Source organism: Carcharodon carcharias, chromosome 34 (genome assembly GCF_017639515.1).
Source record: "Carcharodon carcharias isolate sCarCar2 chromosome 34, sCarCar2.pri, whole genome shotgun sequence".
Taxonomy (NCBI): Eukaryota; Metazoa; Chordata; class Chondrichthyes; order Lamniformes; family Lamnidae; genus Carcharodon; species Carcharodon carcharias.
The window spans coordinates 13,590,181-13,610,587 of NC_054500.1; the positions used below are offsets into that span (position 1 = coordinate 13,590,181).

Consider the following 20,407-nt stretch of genomic DNA (forward strand, 5'->3'; position numbering starts at 1 on the left):
ACCAAGCGCCGTGGTGTGACAAGGGGGGACGAGCAGAACCAGCACAGAGTGCAGTCGGCCGGACCCAGCAGCAGGTGCTGTACGCGTTGTCTCCGGAAGTTTCTCCCGACGACTTGGGTTGGGGGGGGGGAAGAGAAAAGAGAGAGGAGCGGAGAATGGGATGCAAAGGTTAAGACCTGTTTCTTCCTCTGGACAGAGCTGCGGGTGGGAGCGTGAAGCGACATGTGTGGCTGTGTTAGGAGGTTTGTGGGTTGGAGGGGAGTTGGGGGGGGTGGGGGGGGGCGCAGGGAACTCCTGTGGGTGGCCCAAGTTTGCAGAGAAGCCCCTCTGTGGGGCAGCGGCAGCTCCCGGATGGAGTTAGTCCAAACTTTGACAGGCACCTGGGGTGAAGGGCAGCTCGTGTTTATTTTGCTTTCCCAACATTGTCGGGTTCAGATCTATTTGCTCGTTTCTGTTGAATTTGTTCTCGCTGTTCTCTCTCTCTCTCTCTCTCTCTCCACTCCCGAGGGCCTCATGAAAAATTTCTTTCTCTCCCTCTCTCTGCAATTCGATCTGATCAGCTGTCGCAAGAGCAATGGATCCCTCCAGCTGCTCTGTCCTGTCCCCCTCCACACCACCACCACCATCCCCCCCCTCCCCCACAATGAACAGGCTAATCATAGCACTGGAGAATGCTTGGACTTCTACACACCATCTCCTGGGAGAGGCACATGTAGGATTTCAGGGGCTTGAAGCGCTGTTCTCTGATGGTGCTGGGTGTGTGACTGCGAATCCGCTTGTGTCTTTCCTAACAGTTTTGGTGTTTAAAACATTTTTTAGTTTATTCACAGGATGTGGGCGTCGTTGGCTGGGCCCAGCATTTATTGCCCATCCCTAAGTGCCCCTTGAGAAGGTGGCAGTGATTTGCCTTCCCTAGGGGTACGGGTACACCCACAGAGCTGTCCAGTGCCTCGGTTAGTTTTATTCCTTTGAGGCATACAACCGAGTGTCTTGCTAGGCCATTTCAGAGGGTGCTTAGGAGTCACACATAGGCCAGACCAGGTAAGGACAGTAGATTTCCTTCTCGAAAGGGCACTAGTGAATCGAACAGGTTTTTATGGCAATGGTTGAGTGGTCACCATTAGACTTTTAATTTCAGCTGGAGAAATTCGAACCCAGATCCCCTGGTCTCTGAATTACTAGTCCAGTGACATTAGCACTATACCACCATCCCCCTCTTAGCATGGGACAGACATCACTGTTCCTTCCTCACCACAGTGGTATTGTCTCTACTGTTCCAGAGAACCAGGGTAATGTTCTGGGGACATACGGACTCGAATACATACGTATTCCTCTCCGCAGATGCTGTCAGACCTGCTGAGCTTTTCCAGGTATTTTCGTTAATGTTCCGGAGACCTGGGTTCGAATCCCGACATCTGGAACTAAAAGTCGAACGGTGACCACTGCCGATTTTTGTAGAACATCTGGTTCACTAAATGCCCTTTGGGGAAGCAAATCTGCTGTCGTGAATGAGTAATTTTTTTTATAAAACCCCACACAGACCACAGCCGTTCAAGAAAGTGGCTCACTGCAGCCTCCTCGGGGACAATAAATAACGATCGAAGATTCGGAATGGGAATCACTCCAGCAACGGAGCGAGAAAGATAAACTAACCGGGCTCTGCAAAATGTGGAACAGGCGGGTGGGGTGTGACAGAAACAAGTACCTAGAGTCCTCCGGCAATGACAGAACACCAAGGTAGACATCCACACAGACTACAAAGACCATTCATTTCCCAGGCAGTGCATCAACAATCTTTCCTTCCCCCAGAACAAGCTGCCAAGGGAAATAGTCCCAGCGCCATCCCTAGAGATTATTCCCATTTATATGTTTTTTCTTGGCCAGGACTACCATCTCAGCGGGTCCTGCCTGGTTTACCTAGCACTACCCATTAGCAGCATTGGGGTGGAATACGGATATTAGTCTCTGACACTGACACAACCACAGCAGAAGCAGAAGTGCTCAGCACCCATGAATTATATAAAAATATATATATATATATATATTTTTTTTTTTAAAAACCTGCTGTTTCTTGATTTGGACGTTAACCCGGGAACAGTTAGGAAAAGGGACCCGAAGTTGGAGGTAAAAGCAAAAAAACTGCGGATGCTGGAAATCCAAAACAAAAACAGAAACAGAAATACCTGGGAAAACTCAGCAGATCTGGCAGCATCGGCGGAGAAGAGCACAAGTTGACGTCATGAGGACTCGAAACGTCAACTTGTGCTCTTCTCCGCCGATGCTGCCAGACCTGCTGAATTTTCCCAGGTATTTCTGCTACAGTCGGAGCTCTCTTCCTGGTGGATTGTGCTGATTTTAACGCCATTTCTTCTTTCCCTCATACCGTCTCTCTCTCTCTCTGTTTCCCTCGCAGCGACTGACCTTCTGTACTGGGAGGATGTGAAGAAGACAGGCACCTTGTTCGGTGCTATCATCCTCATCTTGTTCTCCCTCACCCAGTTCAGTGGTATCAGCGTTCTGGCGTACCTGACACTGTCCATCCTCTCAGTCACCATGAGCCTCCGACTATACACGTCGGCCCTGCATCTGATCTACAAGACACAGGAAGTCCACCCGTTCCAGTGAGTAACCGCACTGCACCCCACATCCAGGAAGCAGAAGGAGGCCATTCAGCCCCTTGAGCCTGTTAGATCACCCCCCTTTACACTTCTCTACTCGAGGGAGTGCAAGCCGAGTCTACACAACTGTTCCCCATAATTTAATCTATTTAATCCTCGTATCGTTCTGGCATTTACTTTGTGCCAGGTTCCTTAAACTGTGACAAATTTAATGTTCAGGTTTTAACACTCGTTCAGGTGTTTTGCTTATTTTATAAAGTGTTCATATTGAATGATCAAACCCCACCGAATCTCAGTCTGAGGGGCTGTGGTCTCCCTGGAGTAGGAGTGTTTTTTGGCCCCTTACTCCTCCCCCCCCCACCCCCGGACCTGAGAGTTTGGCTCCTTTAGGGTCACACTGGGACCCTCCGGTCCCTTGCTTGAAAGGCTGTCCTCTATGCGCAGGCATGGTGTCCGCTGGCTGTTCGACCCTGGAGGCCAGCACAACCAAGAACAGCAAAGGCAGCACAGACTGGGCACCAATGCTGGGGTCTCCTTGTCTTTGTGGCTCGGTACCACATGTTGCTGCAGGGGCACAATGAGCCAGGCAGGGAGCCCAATCTGTCTCGAGTTTCATATTGGAACAGTGAGCATGTCTCCTGAATTTGGTCTCTCTCTCTCTCTCTCTCTCTGACTCCCTTTACCCCACACTCGCCTTTTACCTCTCTCTCCCCCTCCCTCTCTCTATCTCTTCACTCTCGCTCCTCTCTTACTCTCCATTTATTCTCCTCTCTCTGGCCTCACTACTATCCCACCACACTCTCCCCCTCACTCCCCCTCTGTCTATCTAGCTGGTCACTCCCTCTCTGCCTATCTCTCCCCCTCAGTCCCTCTTTGTCTCTCTCTCCCCTCACCCTCACTCTCTCTCTCCCCCTTACTCCCTCTCTATCTCTCTCTCCCCCTCACTCCCTCTCTATCTCTCTCTCCCCCTCACTCCCTCTCTATATCTCTCTCCCCCTCACTCCCTCTCTATCTCTCTCTCCCCTTCTCTCTCCCCTCACTCTCTCTCTATCTCTCTCTCCCCTTCTCTCTCCCCTCACTCTCTCTCTATCTCTCTTTCTCCCCCTCACTCCCTCTCTATCTCTCTCTCCCCCTCACTCCCTCTCTATCTCTCTCTCCCCTTCTCTCTCCCCTCACTCTCTCTCTATCTCTCTCTCCCCTCACTCTCTCTCTATCTCTCTCTCCCCCTCACTCCCTCTCTATCTCTCTCTCCCCTTCTCTCTCCCCTCACTCTCTCTCTATCTCTCTTTCTCCCCCTCACTCCCTCTCTATCTCTCTCTCCCCCTCACTCCCTCTCTATCTCTCTCTCCCCTTCTCTCTCCCCTCACTCTCTCTCTATATCTCTCTCTCCCCCTCACTCCCTCTCTATCTCTCTCTCCCCTCACTCCCTCTCTGTCTCTCTCCCCCTCACTCCCTCTCTGTCTCTCTCCCCCCTCACTCCCTCTCTGTCTCTCTCTCCCCCTCACTCCCTCTCTATCTCTCTCTCCCCTTCTCTCTCCCCTCACTCCCTCTCTATCTCTCTCTCCCCCTCACTCCCTCTCTATCTCTCTCTCCCCCTCACTCCCTCTCTATCTCTCTCTCCCCCTCACTCCCTCTCTGTCTCTCTCTCCCCCTCACTCCCTCTCTGTCTCTCTCCCCCTCACCCCCTCTGTCACCCCACAGTCCTTCCCTTTCTCCCCCTCACTCCCTCTCTATCTCTCTCTCCCCCTCACTCCCTCTCTATCTCTCTCTCCCCTTCTCTCTCCCCTCACTCTCTCTCTATCTCTCTTTCTCCCCCTCACTCCCTCTCTATCTCTCTCTCCCCCTCACTCCCTCTCTATCTCTCTCTCCCCTCACTCCCTCTCTGTCTCTCTCCCCCTCACTCCCTCTCTGTCTCTCTCCCCCCTCACTCCCTCTCTGTCTCTCTCTCCCCCTCACTCCCTCTCTATCTCTCTCTCCCCTTCTCTCTCCCCCTCACTCCCTCTCTATCTCTCTCTCCCCCTCACTCCCTCTCTATCTCTCTCTCCCCCTCACTCCCTCTCTATCTCTCTCTCCCCCTCACTCCCTCTCTGTCTCTCTCTCCCCCTCACTCCCTCTCTGTCTCTCTCCCCCTCACCCCCTCTGTCACCCCACAGTCCTTCCCTTTCTCCTCCTCACTCCCTCTCTCTCTCCCCTCACTCCCACTCTCTGCCTGGGCTGTTGACAACCCAGGGTTCTCAGAATAAAGGGTAGGCTATTTAAGACTGAGGAATCTTTGGAATTCCCTCACCAGAGGCTGTTGAAGCTCTGTCATTGAGCTTGTTCAGGATGGAAATCGATAGGTTTCTAGATACTAATGAGATATGGAGATAACGCAGGAAAATGACATCGAGATAAATGATCAGCCATGATCCAACTGACGAGCAGAGCAGGCTCGAGGGGCTGAATGGCCTACTTCCACTCCTATTTTCCTACGTCTCTTTCTTTCTCATCTCTCACCCTCTCTCTCCCCTCACTCCCTCTCTCTCTCCCCCTCACCACCTCTCCCCTCACTTCCCCTCTCTCCCCTCACTCCCAATCTCTGTCTCGGTCTCTCTCTCTCTCTCCCACCTCTCTCCCTTCACTCACTTGTCTCTCTCTCTTCATTCCCACTCTCTCCCTCTCTATCTCTCTCTCTCTCTCTCTTCATTCCCACTCTCTCTCTCTCTCTCACCTCTCTCCCCTCAATCACTTCTCTGTCTCTCTTCACTCCCTCTCTCTCCCTCTCTATCTATCTCTCTCTCTGTCACCTCACTTTTTTCCCTCACTCACTTCTCTCTCCCCTTACTCCCATTCTCTCTCCCTCTCACCACTCTCCCTTCACTCACTTCTCTCTCTTTGCCCCCACCCGACTCTCTGTCTCTGTCTCTCTCTCTCTCTCTCTCACCTCTCTTCCCGCACTCACTTCTCTCTCCCTCTCTCCTTACAGGACCTACCTTGATTTGGACATTAATCTGTCCCAGGAACAGTTACGGAAATACTCGGAGATAATAGTGCTTTATGTGACCAGTGCGATATCACAACTCCGCCGGCTTTTCCTTGTTGAAGACCTTCTGGATTCCCTGAAGGTGAAATATGGAGAAATTTGGGAATGGGTTGAGGGGGTAGAATCAGAGTGTATGGGATGCAGCATGGTCAGTGACAGATACTGAGGAGTAGCCTATGAAAGATGGGATACGCTAAACTGACCAGATAACGGAAATAGATTGACAGTGTGTTAAATCAACTCTTCTTAGTGAAATTTTTGTTATTTGGAGCTGTGTCTACATTTTCAGCACATTGTCACAATAGTGAGACAGTTTTAGTATCAGCCTCTCCCGGGTGGAGACAGCTCTCTCACTGTAAAACACTCGGGGTGCTAGTGTGTGCAGCTCTCTCACTGTATTACAACGGGTATACTGATGTGTGCAGCTCTCTCACTGTATTACAACGGGTATACTGATGTGTGCAGCTCTCTCACTGTATTACAACGGGTATACTGATGTGTGCAGCTCTCTCACTGTATTACAACGGGTATACTGATGTGTGCAGCTCTCTCACTGTATTACAACGGGTATACTGGTGTGTGCAGCCCTCTCACTGTATTACAACGGGTATACTGATGTGTGCAGCTCTCTCACTGTATTACAACGGGTATACTGGTGTGTGCAGCCCTCTCACTGTATTACACTGGTGTACAGCTCTCTCACTGTATTACACTGGTGTATTGCTGTGTACAGCTCTCCCACTGTATAACACTGGTGTATTGCTGTGTACAGCTCTCTCACTGTATCACACTGGTGTACAGCTCTCTCACTGTATTACACTGGTGTATTGCTGTGTACAGCTCTCCCACTGTATAACACTGGTGTATTGCTGTGTACAGCTCTCTCACTGTATTACAATGGGTATACTGGTGTGTGCAGCCCTCTCACTGTATTACACTGGTGTACAGCTCTCTCACTGTATTACACTGGTGTACAGCTCTCTCACTGTATTACACTGGTGTATTGCTGTGTACAGCTCTCCCACTGTATAACACTGGTGTATTGCTGTGTACAGCTCTCTCACTGTATTACACTGGTGTACAGCTCTCTCACTGTATTACACTGGTGTATTGCTGTGTACAGCTCTCCCACTGTATAACACTGGTGTATTGCTGTGTGCAGCCCTCTCACTGTATTACACTGGTGTACAGCTCTCTCACTGTATTACACTGGTGTATTGCTGTGTACAGCTCTCCCACTGTATAACACTGGTGTATTGCTGTGTACAGCTCTCTCACTGTATTACACTGGTGTACAGCTCTCTCACTGTATTACACTGGTGTATTGCTGTGTACAGCTCTCCCACTGTATAACACTGGTGTATTGCTGTGTACAGCTCTCTCACTGTATTACAATGGGTATACTGGTGTGTGCAGCCCTCTCACTGTATTACACTGGTGTACAGCTCTCTCACTGTATTACACTGGTGTACAGCTCTCTCACTGTATTACACTGGTGTATTGCTGTGTACAGCTTTCCCACTGTATAACACTGGGGATGCTGGTGTGTACAGCTCTCTCACTGTATTACACTGGGGGACTGGTGTGTACAGGTCTGTCACTGTGTAGCACTGGGGTACTGGTGTGTACAGGTCTCTCACTGTATTACACTAGGGCACTGGCGTGTACAGATCTGTCACTCTGTAACACTGGGGTATTGGGGTGTACAGCTCTCTCTCTCTGCATTACACTGGGGTACTGGTGTGTACAGGTCTGTCACTGTATAACACTGGGGATACAAGTGTGTACTGCTCTCTCACTGTATTACACTGGGGGACTGGTGTGTACAGCTCTCTCACTGCATTACACTGGGGTACCGGCGTGTACAGCTCTCTCACTGTATAACACTGGGGATACTGGTGTGTACAGCTCTCTCACTGTATAACATTGGGGGTACTGGTGTGTACAGCTCTTTCACTGTATTACACTGATGTATTGCTGTGTACAGCTCTCTCACTGTATAACACTGGGGATGCTGGTGTGTACAGCTCTCTCACTGTATTACACTGGGGGATTGATGTGTACAGGTCTGTCACTGTATAGCACTGGGGTACTGGTGTGTACAGCTCTCTCACTGTATTACATTGGGGGACTGGTGTGTACAGGTCTGTCACTGTATAGCACTGGGGTACTGGCGTGTACAGCTCTCTCACTGTATTACACTGGGGTACTGGTGTACAGCTCTCTCACTGTATTACACTGGGGTACTGGTGTGTGCAGCTCTCTCACTGTATTACACTGGGGTACTGGTGTACAGCTCTCTCACTGTATTACACAGGAGTACTGGTGTACAGCTCTCTCACTGTATTACACTGGGGTACTGGTGTGTACAGCTTTCTCACTGTATTACACTGGTGTATTGCTGTGTACAGCTCTCTCACTGTGTTACACTAGGGCACTGGCGTGTGTGTACAGGTCAGTCACTCTATAACACTGGGGTATTGGGGTGTACAGCTCTCTTTCTGCATTACACTGGGGTACTGGTGTACAGGTCTGTCACTGTATAACACTGGGGATACAAGTGTGTACTGCTCTCTCACTGTATTACACTGGGGGACTGGTGTGTACAGCTCTGTCACTGTATAACACTGGGGATACTGGTGTGTACAGCTCTCTCACTGTATAACACTGGGAGTACTGGTGCGTACAGCTCTTTCACTGTATTACACTGATGTATTGCTGTGTACAGCTCTCTCACTGTATTACACTGGGGTACCGGCGTGTACAGCCCTCTCACTGTATAACACTGGGGATGCTGGTGTGTACAGTTCTCTCACTGTATTACACTGGGGGACTGGTGTGCACAGGTCTGTCACTTCATAGCACTGGGGTACTGGTGTGTACAGGTCTCTCACTGTATTACACTAGAGCACTGGCGTGTACAGGTCTGTCACTCTATAACGCCGGGGTACTGGGGTGTACAGGTCTCTCTCTGTATTACACTGGGGACAGTACTGGTGCATTCAGGTCTTTCACTATAGAGCACTGGGGTACAGTACTTGGGGGTACAGGTCCATCACTTACAGTACTGGTGGGGACGGGTCTGTCACTGTATAACACTGGGGTACAGTACTGGTGGGGACGGGTCTGTCACTGTATAACACTGGGGTACAGTACTGGTGGGGACAGGCCTGTCACTGTATAACACTGGGGTACAGTACTGGTGGGGACAGGCCTGTCACTGTATAACACTGGGGTACAGTACTGGTGGGGACAGGTCTGTCACTGTATAATACTGGGGTACAGTACTGGTGGGGTCTGGTCTATCACTGTGTAACACTGGGGTACAGTACTGGTGGGGACAGGTCTGTCACTGTATAACACTGGGGTACAGTACTGGTGGGGACAGGTCTCTCACTGTATAACACTGGGGTACAGTACTGGTGAGGACAGGTCTGTCACTGTATAACACTGCGGTACAGTACTGGTGGGGACGGGTCGGTCACTGTATAACATTGGGGTACAGTACTGTGGGGACAGGTCTGTCACTGTATAACACTGGGGTACAGTACTGGTGGGGACGGGTCTGTCACTGTATAACACTGGGGTACAGTACTGGTGGGGACGGGTCTGTCACTGTATAACACTGGGGTACAGTACTGGTGGGGACGGGTCTGTCACTGTATAACAATGGGGAACAGTACTGGTGGGGATGGGGTCTGTCACTGTATAACACTGGGGTACAGTACTGGTGGGGACAGGTCTGTCACTGTATAATGCTGGGGTACAGTACTGGTGGGGACAGGTCTGTCACTGTATAACGCTGGGGTACAGTACTGGTGGGGACAGGTCTGTCACTGTATAACACTGGGGTACAGTACTGTGGGGACAGGTCTGTCACTGTATAACACTGGGGTACAGTACTGGTGGGAACAGGTCTGTCACTGTATAACACTGGGGTACAGTACTGGTGGGGACGGGTCTGTCACTGTATAACACTGGGGTACAGTACTGGTGGGGACAGGTCTGTCACTGTAAAACACTGGGGTACAGTACTGGTGGGGACAGGCGTGTCACTTTATAACACTGCAGGACAGTACCGATGGGGATGGGTCTATCACTGTATAACGCTGGGGTACAGTACTGGTGGGGACAAGTCTGTCACTGTATAACACTGGGGTACAGTACTGGTGGGGACGGGTCAATCACTGTATAACAATGGGGTACAGTACTGGTGGGGACGGGTCTGTCACTGTATAACACTGGGGTACAGTACTGGTGGGGACGGGTCTGTCACTGTATAACACTGGGTTACAGTACTGGTGGGGACGGTCTGTCACTGCATAACACTGGGGTACAGTACCGCTGGGGACAGGTCTGTCACTGTATAACACTGGGGTACAGTACTGTGGGGACATTTTTGCCACTGTATAACACTGGGTTACAGTACTGTGGGGACATTTTTGTCACTGTATAACACTGGGGTACAGTACTGATGGGGATAGGTCTGTCACTGTATAATGCTGGGGTACAGTACTGGTGGGGTCTGGTCTGTCACTGTATAACACTGGGGTACAGTACTGGTGGGGACGGGTCTGTCACTGTATAACACGGGTACAGTACTGGTGGGGACGGGTCTGTCACTGTATAACAATGGGGTACAGTACTGGTGGGGACGGGTCTGTCACTGTATAACACTGGGGTACAGTACTGGTGGGGACGGGTCTGTCACTGTATAACACTGGGTTACAGTACTGGTGAGGACGGTCTGTCACTGCATAACAATGGGGTACAGTACTGCTGGGGACAGGTCTGTCACTGTATAACACTGGGGTACAGTACTGTGGGGACATTTTTGCCACTGTATAACACTGGGTTACAGTACTGTGGGGACATTTTTGTCACTGTATAACACTGGGGTACAGTACTGATGGGGATAGGTCTGTCACTGTATAATGCTGGGGTACAGTACTGGTGGGGTCTGGTCTGTCACTGTATAACACTGGGGTACAGTACTGGTGGGGACGGGTCTGTCACTGTATAACAATGGGGTACAGTACTGGTGGGGACGGGTCTGTCACTGTATAACACTGGGGTACAGTACTGGTGGGGACAGGTCTGTCACTGTATAACACTGGGGTACAGTACTGGTGGGGACAGGTCTGTCACTGTATAACACTGGGGTACAGTACTGGTGGGGACGGGTCTGTCACTGTATAACACTGCGGTACAGTACTGGTGGGGACGGGTCTGTCACTGTATAACACTGGGGTACAGTACTGGTGAGTTCTGGTCTGTCACTGTATAACGCTGGAGTACAGTATTGGTGGGGACAAGTCTGTCACTGTATAACACTGGGGTACAGTACTGTGGGGACATTTTTGCCACTGTATAACACTGGGTTACAGTACTGTGGGGACATTTTTGTCACTGTATAACACTGGGGTACAGTACTGATGGGGATAGGTCTGTCACTGTATAATGCTGGGGTACAGTACTGGTGGGGTCTGGTCTGTCACTGTATAACACTGGGGTACAGTACTGGTGGGGACGGGTCTGTCACTGTATAACAATGGGGTACAGTACTGGTGGGGACGGGTCTGTCACTGTATAACACTGGGGTACAGTACTGGTGGGGACAGGTCTGTCACTGTATAACACTGGGGTACAGTACTGGTGGGGACAGGTCTGTCACTGTATAACACTGGGGTACAGTATTGGTGGGGACGGGTCTGTCACTGTATAACACTGCGGTACAGTACTGGTGGGGACGGGTCTGTCACTGTATAACACTGGGGTACAGTACTGGTGAGTTCTGGTCTGTCACTGTATAACGCTGGAGTACAGTACTGGTGGGGACAAGTCTGTCACTGTATAACACTGGGGTACAGTACTGTTGGGGACAGGTCTGTCACTGTATAAAAATGTGGTATGATACTGGGGAGGACGGGTCTGTCAATGTATAACACGGGTATGATACTGGGGGGGACGGGTCTGTCACTGTATAAAACTGGGGTACAGTACTGGTAGGGACGGGTCTGTCACTGTATAACACTGGGGTACAGTACTGGTGGGGACGGGTCTGTCACTGTATAACACTGGGGTACAGTACTGGTGGGGACGGGTCTGTCACTGTATAACACTGGGGTACAGTACTGGTGGGAACATGTCTGTTGCTGTATAACACTGGGGTACAGTACTGGTGGGAACAGGTCTGTTGCTGTATAACACTGGGGTACAGTACTGGTGGGGACAAGTCTGTCAATGTATAACACTGGGGTACAGTACTGGTGGGTTCTGGTCTGGCACTGTATAACACTGGGGTACAGTACTGGTGGGGACGGGTCTGTCACTGTATAACACTGGGGTACAGTACTGGTGGGGACGGGTCTGTCACTGTATAACACTGGGGTACAGTACTGGTGGGGACGGGTCTGTCACTGTATAACACTGGGGTACAGTACTGGTGGGGACGGGTCTGTCACTGTATAACAATGGGGAACAGTACTGGTGGGGATGAGTCTGTCACTGTATAACACTGGGGTACAGTACTTGTGGGGACGGGTCTGTCACTGTATAATGCTGGGGTACAGTACTGGTGGGGACGGGTCTGTCACTGTATAATGCTGGGGTACAGTACTGGTGGGGACAGGTCTGTCACTGTATAACGCTGGGGTACAGTACTGGTGGGGACAGGTCTGTCACTGTATAACACTGGGGTACAGTACTGTGGGGACAGGTCTGTCACTGTATAACACTGGGGTACAGTACTGGTGGGGACAGGCGTGTCACTGTATAACACTGCGGGACAGTACCGATGGGGATGGGTCTATCACTGTATAACGCTGGGGTACAGTACTGGTGGGGACAAGTCTGTCACTGTATAACACTGGGGTACAGTACTTTTGGGGACGGATCTGTCACTGTATAACAATGGGGTACAGTACTGGTGGGGACAGGTCTGTCACTGTATAACACTGGGGTACGGTACTGGTGGGGATGGGTCTGTCACTGTATAACAATGGGGTACAGTACTGGTGGGGACAGGTCTGTCACTGTATAACACTGGGGTACGGTACTGGTGGGGATGGGTCTGTCACTGTATAACAATGGGGTACAGTACTGGTGGGGACAGGTCTGTTGCTGTGTAACACTGGGGTACAGTACTGGTGGGGATGGGTCTGTCACTGTATAACACGGGTACAGTACTGGTGGGGACAGGTCTGTCACTGTATAACAATGGGGAACAGTACTGGTGGGGATGGGTCTGTCACTGTATAACACGGGTACAGTACTGGTGGGGACAGGTCTGTCACTGTATAATGCTGGGGTACAGTACTGTTGGGACAGGTCTGTCACTGTATAACGCTGGGGTACAGTACTGGTGGGGACAGGTCTGTCACTGTATAACACTGGGGTACAGTACTGTGGGGACAGGTCTGTCACTGTATAACACTGGGGTACAGTACTGGTGGGAACAGGTCTGTCACTGTATAACACTGGGGTACAGTACTGGTGGGGACGGGTCTGTCACTGTATAACACTGGGGTACAGTACTGGTGGGGACAGGTCTGTCACTGTATAACACTGGGGTACAGTACTGGTGGGGACAGGCGTGTCACTTTATAACACTGCAGGACAGTACCGATGGGGATGGGTCTATCACTGTATAACGCTGGGGTACAGTACTGGTGGGGACAAGTCTGTCACTGTATAACACTGGGGTACAGTACTGGTGGGGACGGGTCAATCACTGTATAACAATGGGGTACAGTACTGGTGGGGACGGGTCTGTCACTGTATAACACTGGGGTACAGTACTGGTGGGGACGGGTCTGTCACTGTATAACACTGGGTTACAGTACTGGTGGGGACGGTCTGTCACTGCATAACACTGGGGTACAGTACCGCTGGGGACAGGTCTGTCACTGTATAACACTGTGGTACAGTACTGTGGGGACATTTTTGCCACTGTATAACACTGGGTTACAGTACTGTGGGGACATTTTTGTCACTGTATAACACTGGGGTACAGTACTGATGGGGATAGGTCTGTCACTGTATAATGCTGGGGTACAGTACTGGTGGGGTCTGGTCTGTCACTGTATAACACTGGGGTACAGTACTGGTGGGGACGGGTCTGTCACTGTATAACACGGGTACAGTACTGGTGGGGACGGGTCTGTCACTGTATAACACTGGGGTACAGTACTGGTGGGGACAGGTCTGTCACTGTATAACACTGGGGTACAGTACTGGTGGGGACAGGTCTGTCACTGTATAACACTGGGGTACAGTACTGGTGGGGACAGGTCTGTCACTGTATAACACTGGGGTACAGTACTGGTGGGGACGGGTCTGTCACTGTATAACACTGGGGTACAGTACTGGTGGGGACGGGTCTGTCACTGTATAACAATGGGGAACAGTACTGGTGGGGATGAGTCTGTCACTGTATAACACTGGGGTACAGTACTTGTGGGGACGGGTCTGTCACTGTATAATGCTGGGGTACAGTACTGGTGGGGACGGGTCTGTCACTGTATAATGCTGCGGTACAGTACTGGTGGGGACAGGTCTGTCACTGTATAACGCTGGGGTACAGTACTGGTGGGGACAGGTCTGTCACTGTATAACACTGGGGTACAGTACTGTGGGGACAGGTCTGTCACTGTATAACACTGGGGTACGGTACTGGTGGGGACAGGCGTGTCACTGTATAACACTGCGGGACAGTACCGATGGGGATGGGTCTATCACTGTATAACGCTGGGGTACAGTACTGGTGGGGACAAGTCTGTCACTGTATAACACTGGGGTACAGTACTTTTGGGGACGGGTCTGTCACTGTATAACAATGGGGTACAGTACTGGTGGGGACAGGTCTGTCACTGTATAACACTGGGGTACGGTACTGGTGGGGATGGGTCTGTCACTGTATAACAATGGGGTACAGTACTGGTGGGGACAGGTCTGTCACTGTATAACACTGGGGTACGGTACTGGTGGGGATGGGTCTGTCACTGTATAACAATGGGGTACAGTACTGGTGGGGACAGGTCTGTTGCTGTGTAACACTGGGGTACAGTACTGGTGGGGATGGGTCTGTCACTGTATAACACGGGTACAGTACTGGTGGGGACAGGTCTGTCACTGTATAACAATGGGGAACAGTACTGGTGGGGATGGGTCTGTCACTGTATAACACGGGTACAGTACTGGTGGGGACAGGTCTGTCACTGTATAATGCTGGGGTACAGTACTGGTGGGGACAGGTCTGTCACTGTATAACGCTGGGGTACAGTACTGGTGGGGACAGGTCTGTCACTGTATAACACTGGGGTACAGTACTGTGGGGACAGGTCTGTCACTGTATAACACTGGGGTACAGTACTGGTGGGGACAGGTCTGTCACTGTATAACACTGGGGTACAGTACTGGTGGGGACGGGTCTGTCACTGTATAACACTGGGGTACAGTACTGGTGGGGACAGGTCTGTCACTGTATAACACTGGGGTACAGTACTGGTGGGGACAGGTCTGTCACTTTATAACACTGCAGGACAGTACCTGATGGGGACTGGGTCTATCACTGTATAACGCTGGGGTACAGTACTGGTGGGGACAAGTCTGTCACTGAATAACACTGGGGTACCGTACTGGTGGGGACGGGTCAGTCACTGTATAACAATGGGGTACAGTACTGGTGGGGACGGGTCTGTCACTGTATAACACTGGGGTACAGTACTGGTGGGGACGGGTCTGTCACTGTATAACACTGGGTTACAGTACTGGTGGGGACGGTCTGTCACTGTATAACACTGGGGTACAGTACTGCTGGGGACAGGTCTGTCACTGTATAACACTGGGGTACAGTACTGTGGGGACAGTTCTGTCACTGTATAACACTGGGTTACAGTACTGTGGGGACAGTTCTGTCACTGTATAACACTGGGGTACAGTACTGATGGGGACAGGTCTGTCACTGTATAACGCTGGGGTACAGTACTGGTGGGGACTGGTCTGTCACTGTATAACACTGGGGTACAGTACTGGTGGGGACGGGTCTGTCACTGTATAACTTTGAGGCACAGTACTGGTGGGGACGGGTCAGTCTCTGTATAACACTGGGGTACAGTACTGGTGGGGACAGGTCTGTCACTGTATAACACTGGGGTACAGTACTGGTGGGGACAGGTCTGTCACTGTATAACACTGGGGTACAGTACTGGTGGGGACAGGTCTGTCACTGTATAACACTGGGGTACAGTACTGGTGGGGACGGGTCTGTCACTGTATAACACTGGGGTACAGTACTGGTGGGGACGGGTCTGTCACTGTATAACACTGGGGTACAGTACTGGTGGGGACTGGTCTGTCACTGTATAACGCTGGGGTACAGTACTGGTGGGGACAAGTCTGTCACTGTATAACACTGGGGTACAGTACTGTGGGGACGGGTCTGTCACTGTATAACACTGGGATACAGTACTGGTGGGGACCGGTCTGTCACTGTATAACACTGGGGTACAGTACTGGTGGGTCAGGTCTGTCACTGTATAACACTGGGGTACAGTACTGGTGGGGACAGGTCTGTCACTGTATAACACTGGGGTACAGTACTGGTGGGGACAGGTCTGTCACTGTATAACACTGGGGTACAGTACTGGTGGGGACAGGTCTGTCACTGTATAACACTGGGGTACAGTACTGGTGGGGACGGGTCTGTCACTGTATAACACTGGGGTACAGTACTGGTGGGGACGGGTCTGTCACTGTATAACAATGGGGAACAGTACTGGTGGGGATGGGTCTGTCACTGTATAACACTGGGGTACAGTACTGGTGGGGACTGGTCTGTCACTGTATAACGCTGGGGTACAGTACTGGTGGGGACAGGTCTGTCACTGTATAACGCTGGGGTACAGTACTGGTGGGGACAGGTCTGTCACTGTATAACACTGGGGTACAGTACTGTGGGGACAGGTCTGTCACTGTATAACACTGGGGTACAGTACTGGTGGGAACAGGTCTGTCACTGTATAACACTGGGGTACAGTACTGGTGGGGACGGGTCTGTCACTGTATAACACTGGGGTACAGTACTGGTGGGGACGGGTCTGTCACTGTATAACACTGGGGTACAGTACTGGTGGGGACAGGGTCTGTCACTGTATAACACTGGGGTACAGTACTGGTGGGGACGGTCTGTCACTGTATAACACTGGGGTACAGTACCTGGTGGGGACAGGGTCTGTCACTGTATAACACTGGGGTACAGTACTGGTGGGGACATGGTCTGTCACTGTATAACACTGGGTACAGTACTGGTGGGGACTGGTCTGTCACTGTATAACACTGCGGTATGATACTGTGGGGACGGGTCTGTCACTGTATAACACTGGGGTACAGTACTGGGGGGGACGGGTCTGTCACTGTATAACACTGGGGTACAGTACTGGTGGGGACGGGTCTGTCACTGTATAACCCTTGGGTACAGTACTGGTGGGGACGGTCTGTCACTGTATAACACTGGGGTACAGTACTGGTGGGGACAGGTCTGTCACTGTATAACACTGGGGTACAGTACTGGTGGGGACAGGTCTGTCACTGTATAACACTGGGGTACAGTACTGGTGGGGACAGGTCTGTCACTGTATAACACTGGGGTACAGTACTGGTGGGGACAGGTCTGTCACTGTATAACACTGGGGAACAGTATTGGTGGGGACGGGTCTGTCACTGTATAACACTGGGGTTACAGTACTGGTGGGGACGGGTCTGTCACTGTATAACACTGGGGTACAGTACTGCTGGGGACGGGTCTGTCACTGTATAACAGTGGGGTACAGTACTGGTGGGGACAGGTCTGTCACTGTATAACACTGGGGCACAGTACTGGTGGGACAGGTCTGTCACTGTATAACACTGGGGTACAGTACTGGTGGGGACGGGTCTGTCACTGTATAACACTGGGGTACAGTACTGGTGGGGACTTGTCTGTCACTGTATAACATGAGTACAGTGCTGGTGGGGACAGGTCTGTCACTGTATAACACTGGGGTACAGTACTGGTGGGGACAGGTCTGTCACTGTATAACACTGGGGTACAGTACTGGTGGGGACGGGTCTGTCACTGTATAACACTGGGGTACAGTACTGGTGGGGACGGGTCTGTCACTGTATAACACTGGGGTACAGTGCTGTGGGGACAGGTCTGTCACTGTATAACACTGGGGTACAGTACTGGTGGGTACGGGTCTGTCACTGTATAACACTGGGGTACAGTACTGGTGTGTTCTGGTCTGTTACTGTATAACACTGGGGTACAGTACTGTTGGGACAGGTCTGTCACTGTATAACACTGGGGTACAGTACTGGTGGGGACGGGTCTGTCACTGTATAACACTGGGGTACAGTACTGTGGGGTCTGGTCGGTCACTGTATAACACTGGGGTACAGTACTGTGGGGACGGGTCTGTCACTGTATAACAATGGGGTACAGTACTGGTGGGGACGGGTCTGTCAATGTATAACACTGGGGTACAATACTGGGGGGGGCGGGTCTGTCACTGTATAAAACTGGGGTACAGTACTGGTGGGGACGGTCTGTCACTGCATAACACTGGGGTACAGTACCGCTGGGGACAGGTGTGTCACTGTATAACACTGGGGTACAGTACTGTGGGGACAGGTCTGTCCACTGTATAACACTGGGGTACAGTACTGTGGGGACAGGTCTGTCACTGTATAACACTGGGGTACAGTACTGGTGGGGACAGGTCTGTCACTGTATAACACTGGGGTACAGTACTGGTGGGGACTGGTCTGTCACTGTATAACACTGGGGTACAGTACTGGTGGGGACGGGTCTGTCACTGTATAACACTGGGGTACAGTACTGGTGGGGACGGGTCTGTCACTGTATAACACTGGGGTACAGTACTGGTGGTGACAGATATGTCACTGTATAACACTGGGGTACAGTACTGGTGGGTACTGGTCTGTCACTGTATAACACTGGGGTACAGTACTGGTGGGGACAGGTCTGTCACTGTATAACACTGGGGTACAGTACTGGTGGGGACGGGTCTGTCACTGTATAACACTGGGGTACAGTACTGGTGGGGACGGGTCTGTCACTGTATAACACTGGGGTACAGTACTGGTGGGGACGGGTCTGTCACTGTATAACACTGGGGTACAGTACTGGTGGGGACAGGTCTGTCACTGTATAACACTGGGGTACAATACTGGTGGGGACCGGTCTGTCACTGTATAACACTGGGGTACAGTACTGGTGGGGACTGGTCTGTCACTGTATAACACTGGGGTACAGTACTGGTGGGGACAGGTCTGTCACTGTATAACACTGGGGTATGATACTGGGGGGGACGGGTCTGTCACTGTATAAAACTGGGGTACAGTACTGGTGGGGACGGGTCTGTCACTGTATAACACTGGGGTAGAGTACTGGTGGGGACGGGTCTGTCACTGTATAACACTGGGGTACAGTACTGGTGGGGACGGGTCTGTCACTGTATAACACTGGGGTACAGTACTGGTGGGAACAGGTCTGTTGCTGTATAACACTGGGTGCAGTACTGGTGGGGACAAGTCTGTCACTGTATAACACTGGGGTACAGTACTGGTGGGTTCTGGTCTGTCACTGTATAACACTGGGTACAGTACTGGTGGGAACAGGTCTGTTGCTGTATAACACTGGGGTACAGTACTGGTGGGGATAAGTCTGTCACTGTATAACACTGGGGTACAGTACTGGTGGGTACGGGTCTGTCACTGTATAACACTGGGATACAGTACTGGTGGGGACAGGTCTGTCACTGTATAACACTGGGGTACAGTACTGGTGGGGACAGGTCTGTCACTGTATAACACTGTGGTATGATACTGGGGAGGACGGGTCTGTCAATGTATAACACTGGGGTACAGTACTGGTGGGGACGGGTCTGTCACTGTATAAAACTGGGGTACAGTACTGGTGGGGACGGGTCTGTCACTTTATAACACTGGGGTAGAGTACTGGTGGGGACGGGTCTGTCACTGTATAACACTGGGGTACAGTACTGGTGGGGACGGGTCTGTCACTGTATAACACTGGGGTACAGTACTGGTGGGAACAGGTCTGTAGCTGTATAACACTGGGGTACAGTACTGGTGGGGACAGGTCTGTCACTGTATAACACTGGGGTACAGTACTGGTGGGTTCTGGTCTGGCACTGTATAACACTGGGGTACAGTACTGGTGGGGACGGGTCTGTCACTGTATAACACTGGGGTACAGTACTGGTGGGGACGGGTCTGTCACTGTATAACACTGGGGTACAGTACTGGTGGGGACGGGTCTGTCACTGTATAACAATGGGGAACAGTACTGGTGGGTACGGGTCTGTCACTGTATAACACTGGGATACAGTACTGGTGGGGACAGGTCTGTCACTGTATAACACTGGGGTACAGTACTGGTGGGGACAGGTCTGTCACTGTATAACACTGTGGTATGATACTGGGGAGGACGGGTCTGTCAATGTATAACACTGGGGTATGATACTGGGGGGGACGGGTCTGTCACTGTATAAAACTGGGGTACAGTACTGGTGGGGACGGGTCTGTCACTGTATAACACTGGGGTAGAGTACTGGTGGGGATGGGTCTGTCACTGTATAACACTGGGGTACAGTACTGGTGGGGACGGGTCGGTCACTGTATAACACTGGGGTACAGTACTGGTGGGAACAGGTCTGTTGCTGTATAACACTGGGGTACA

The 20,407-nt window shown here is 51.4% G+C and overlaps 1 protein-coding gene across 3 annotated transcripts in view; it reads left to right on the top strand.

The window, feature by feature from the left end:
- LOC121272641 (reticulon-1-A-like) overlaps nt 1–20,407 on the top strand; it is an 84,125-nt gene that overhangs the window by 47,513 nt on the left and 16,205 nt on the right. For all 3 annotated transcript variants that reach the window (XM_041179334.1, XM_041179333.1, XM_041179335.1), the window contains 2 exons: nt 2,414–2,621; nt 5,584–5,722. In XM_041179334.1, the coding sequence (XP_041035268.1) occupies nt 2,414–2,621; nt 5,584–5,722 (347 nt within the window). The remainder of the gene's footprint in view (nt 1–2,413; nt 2,622–5,583; nt 5,723–20,407) is intronic.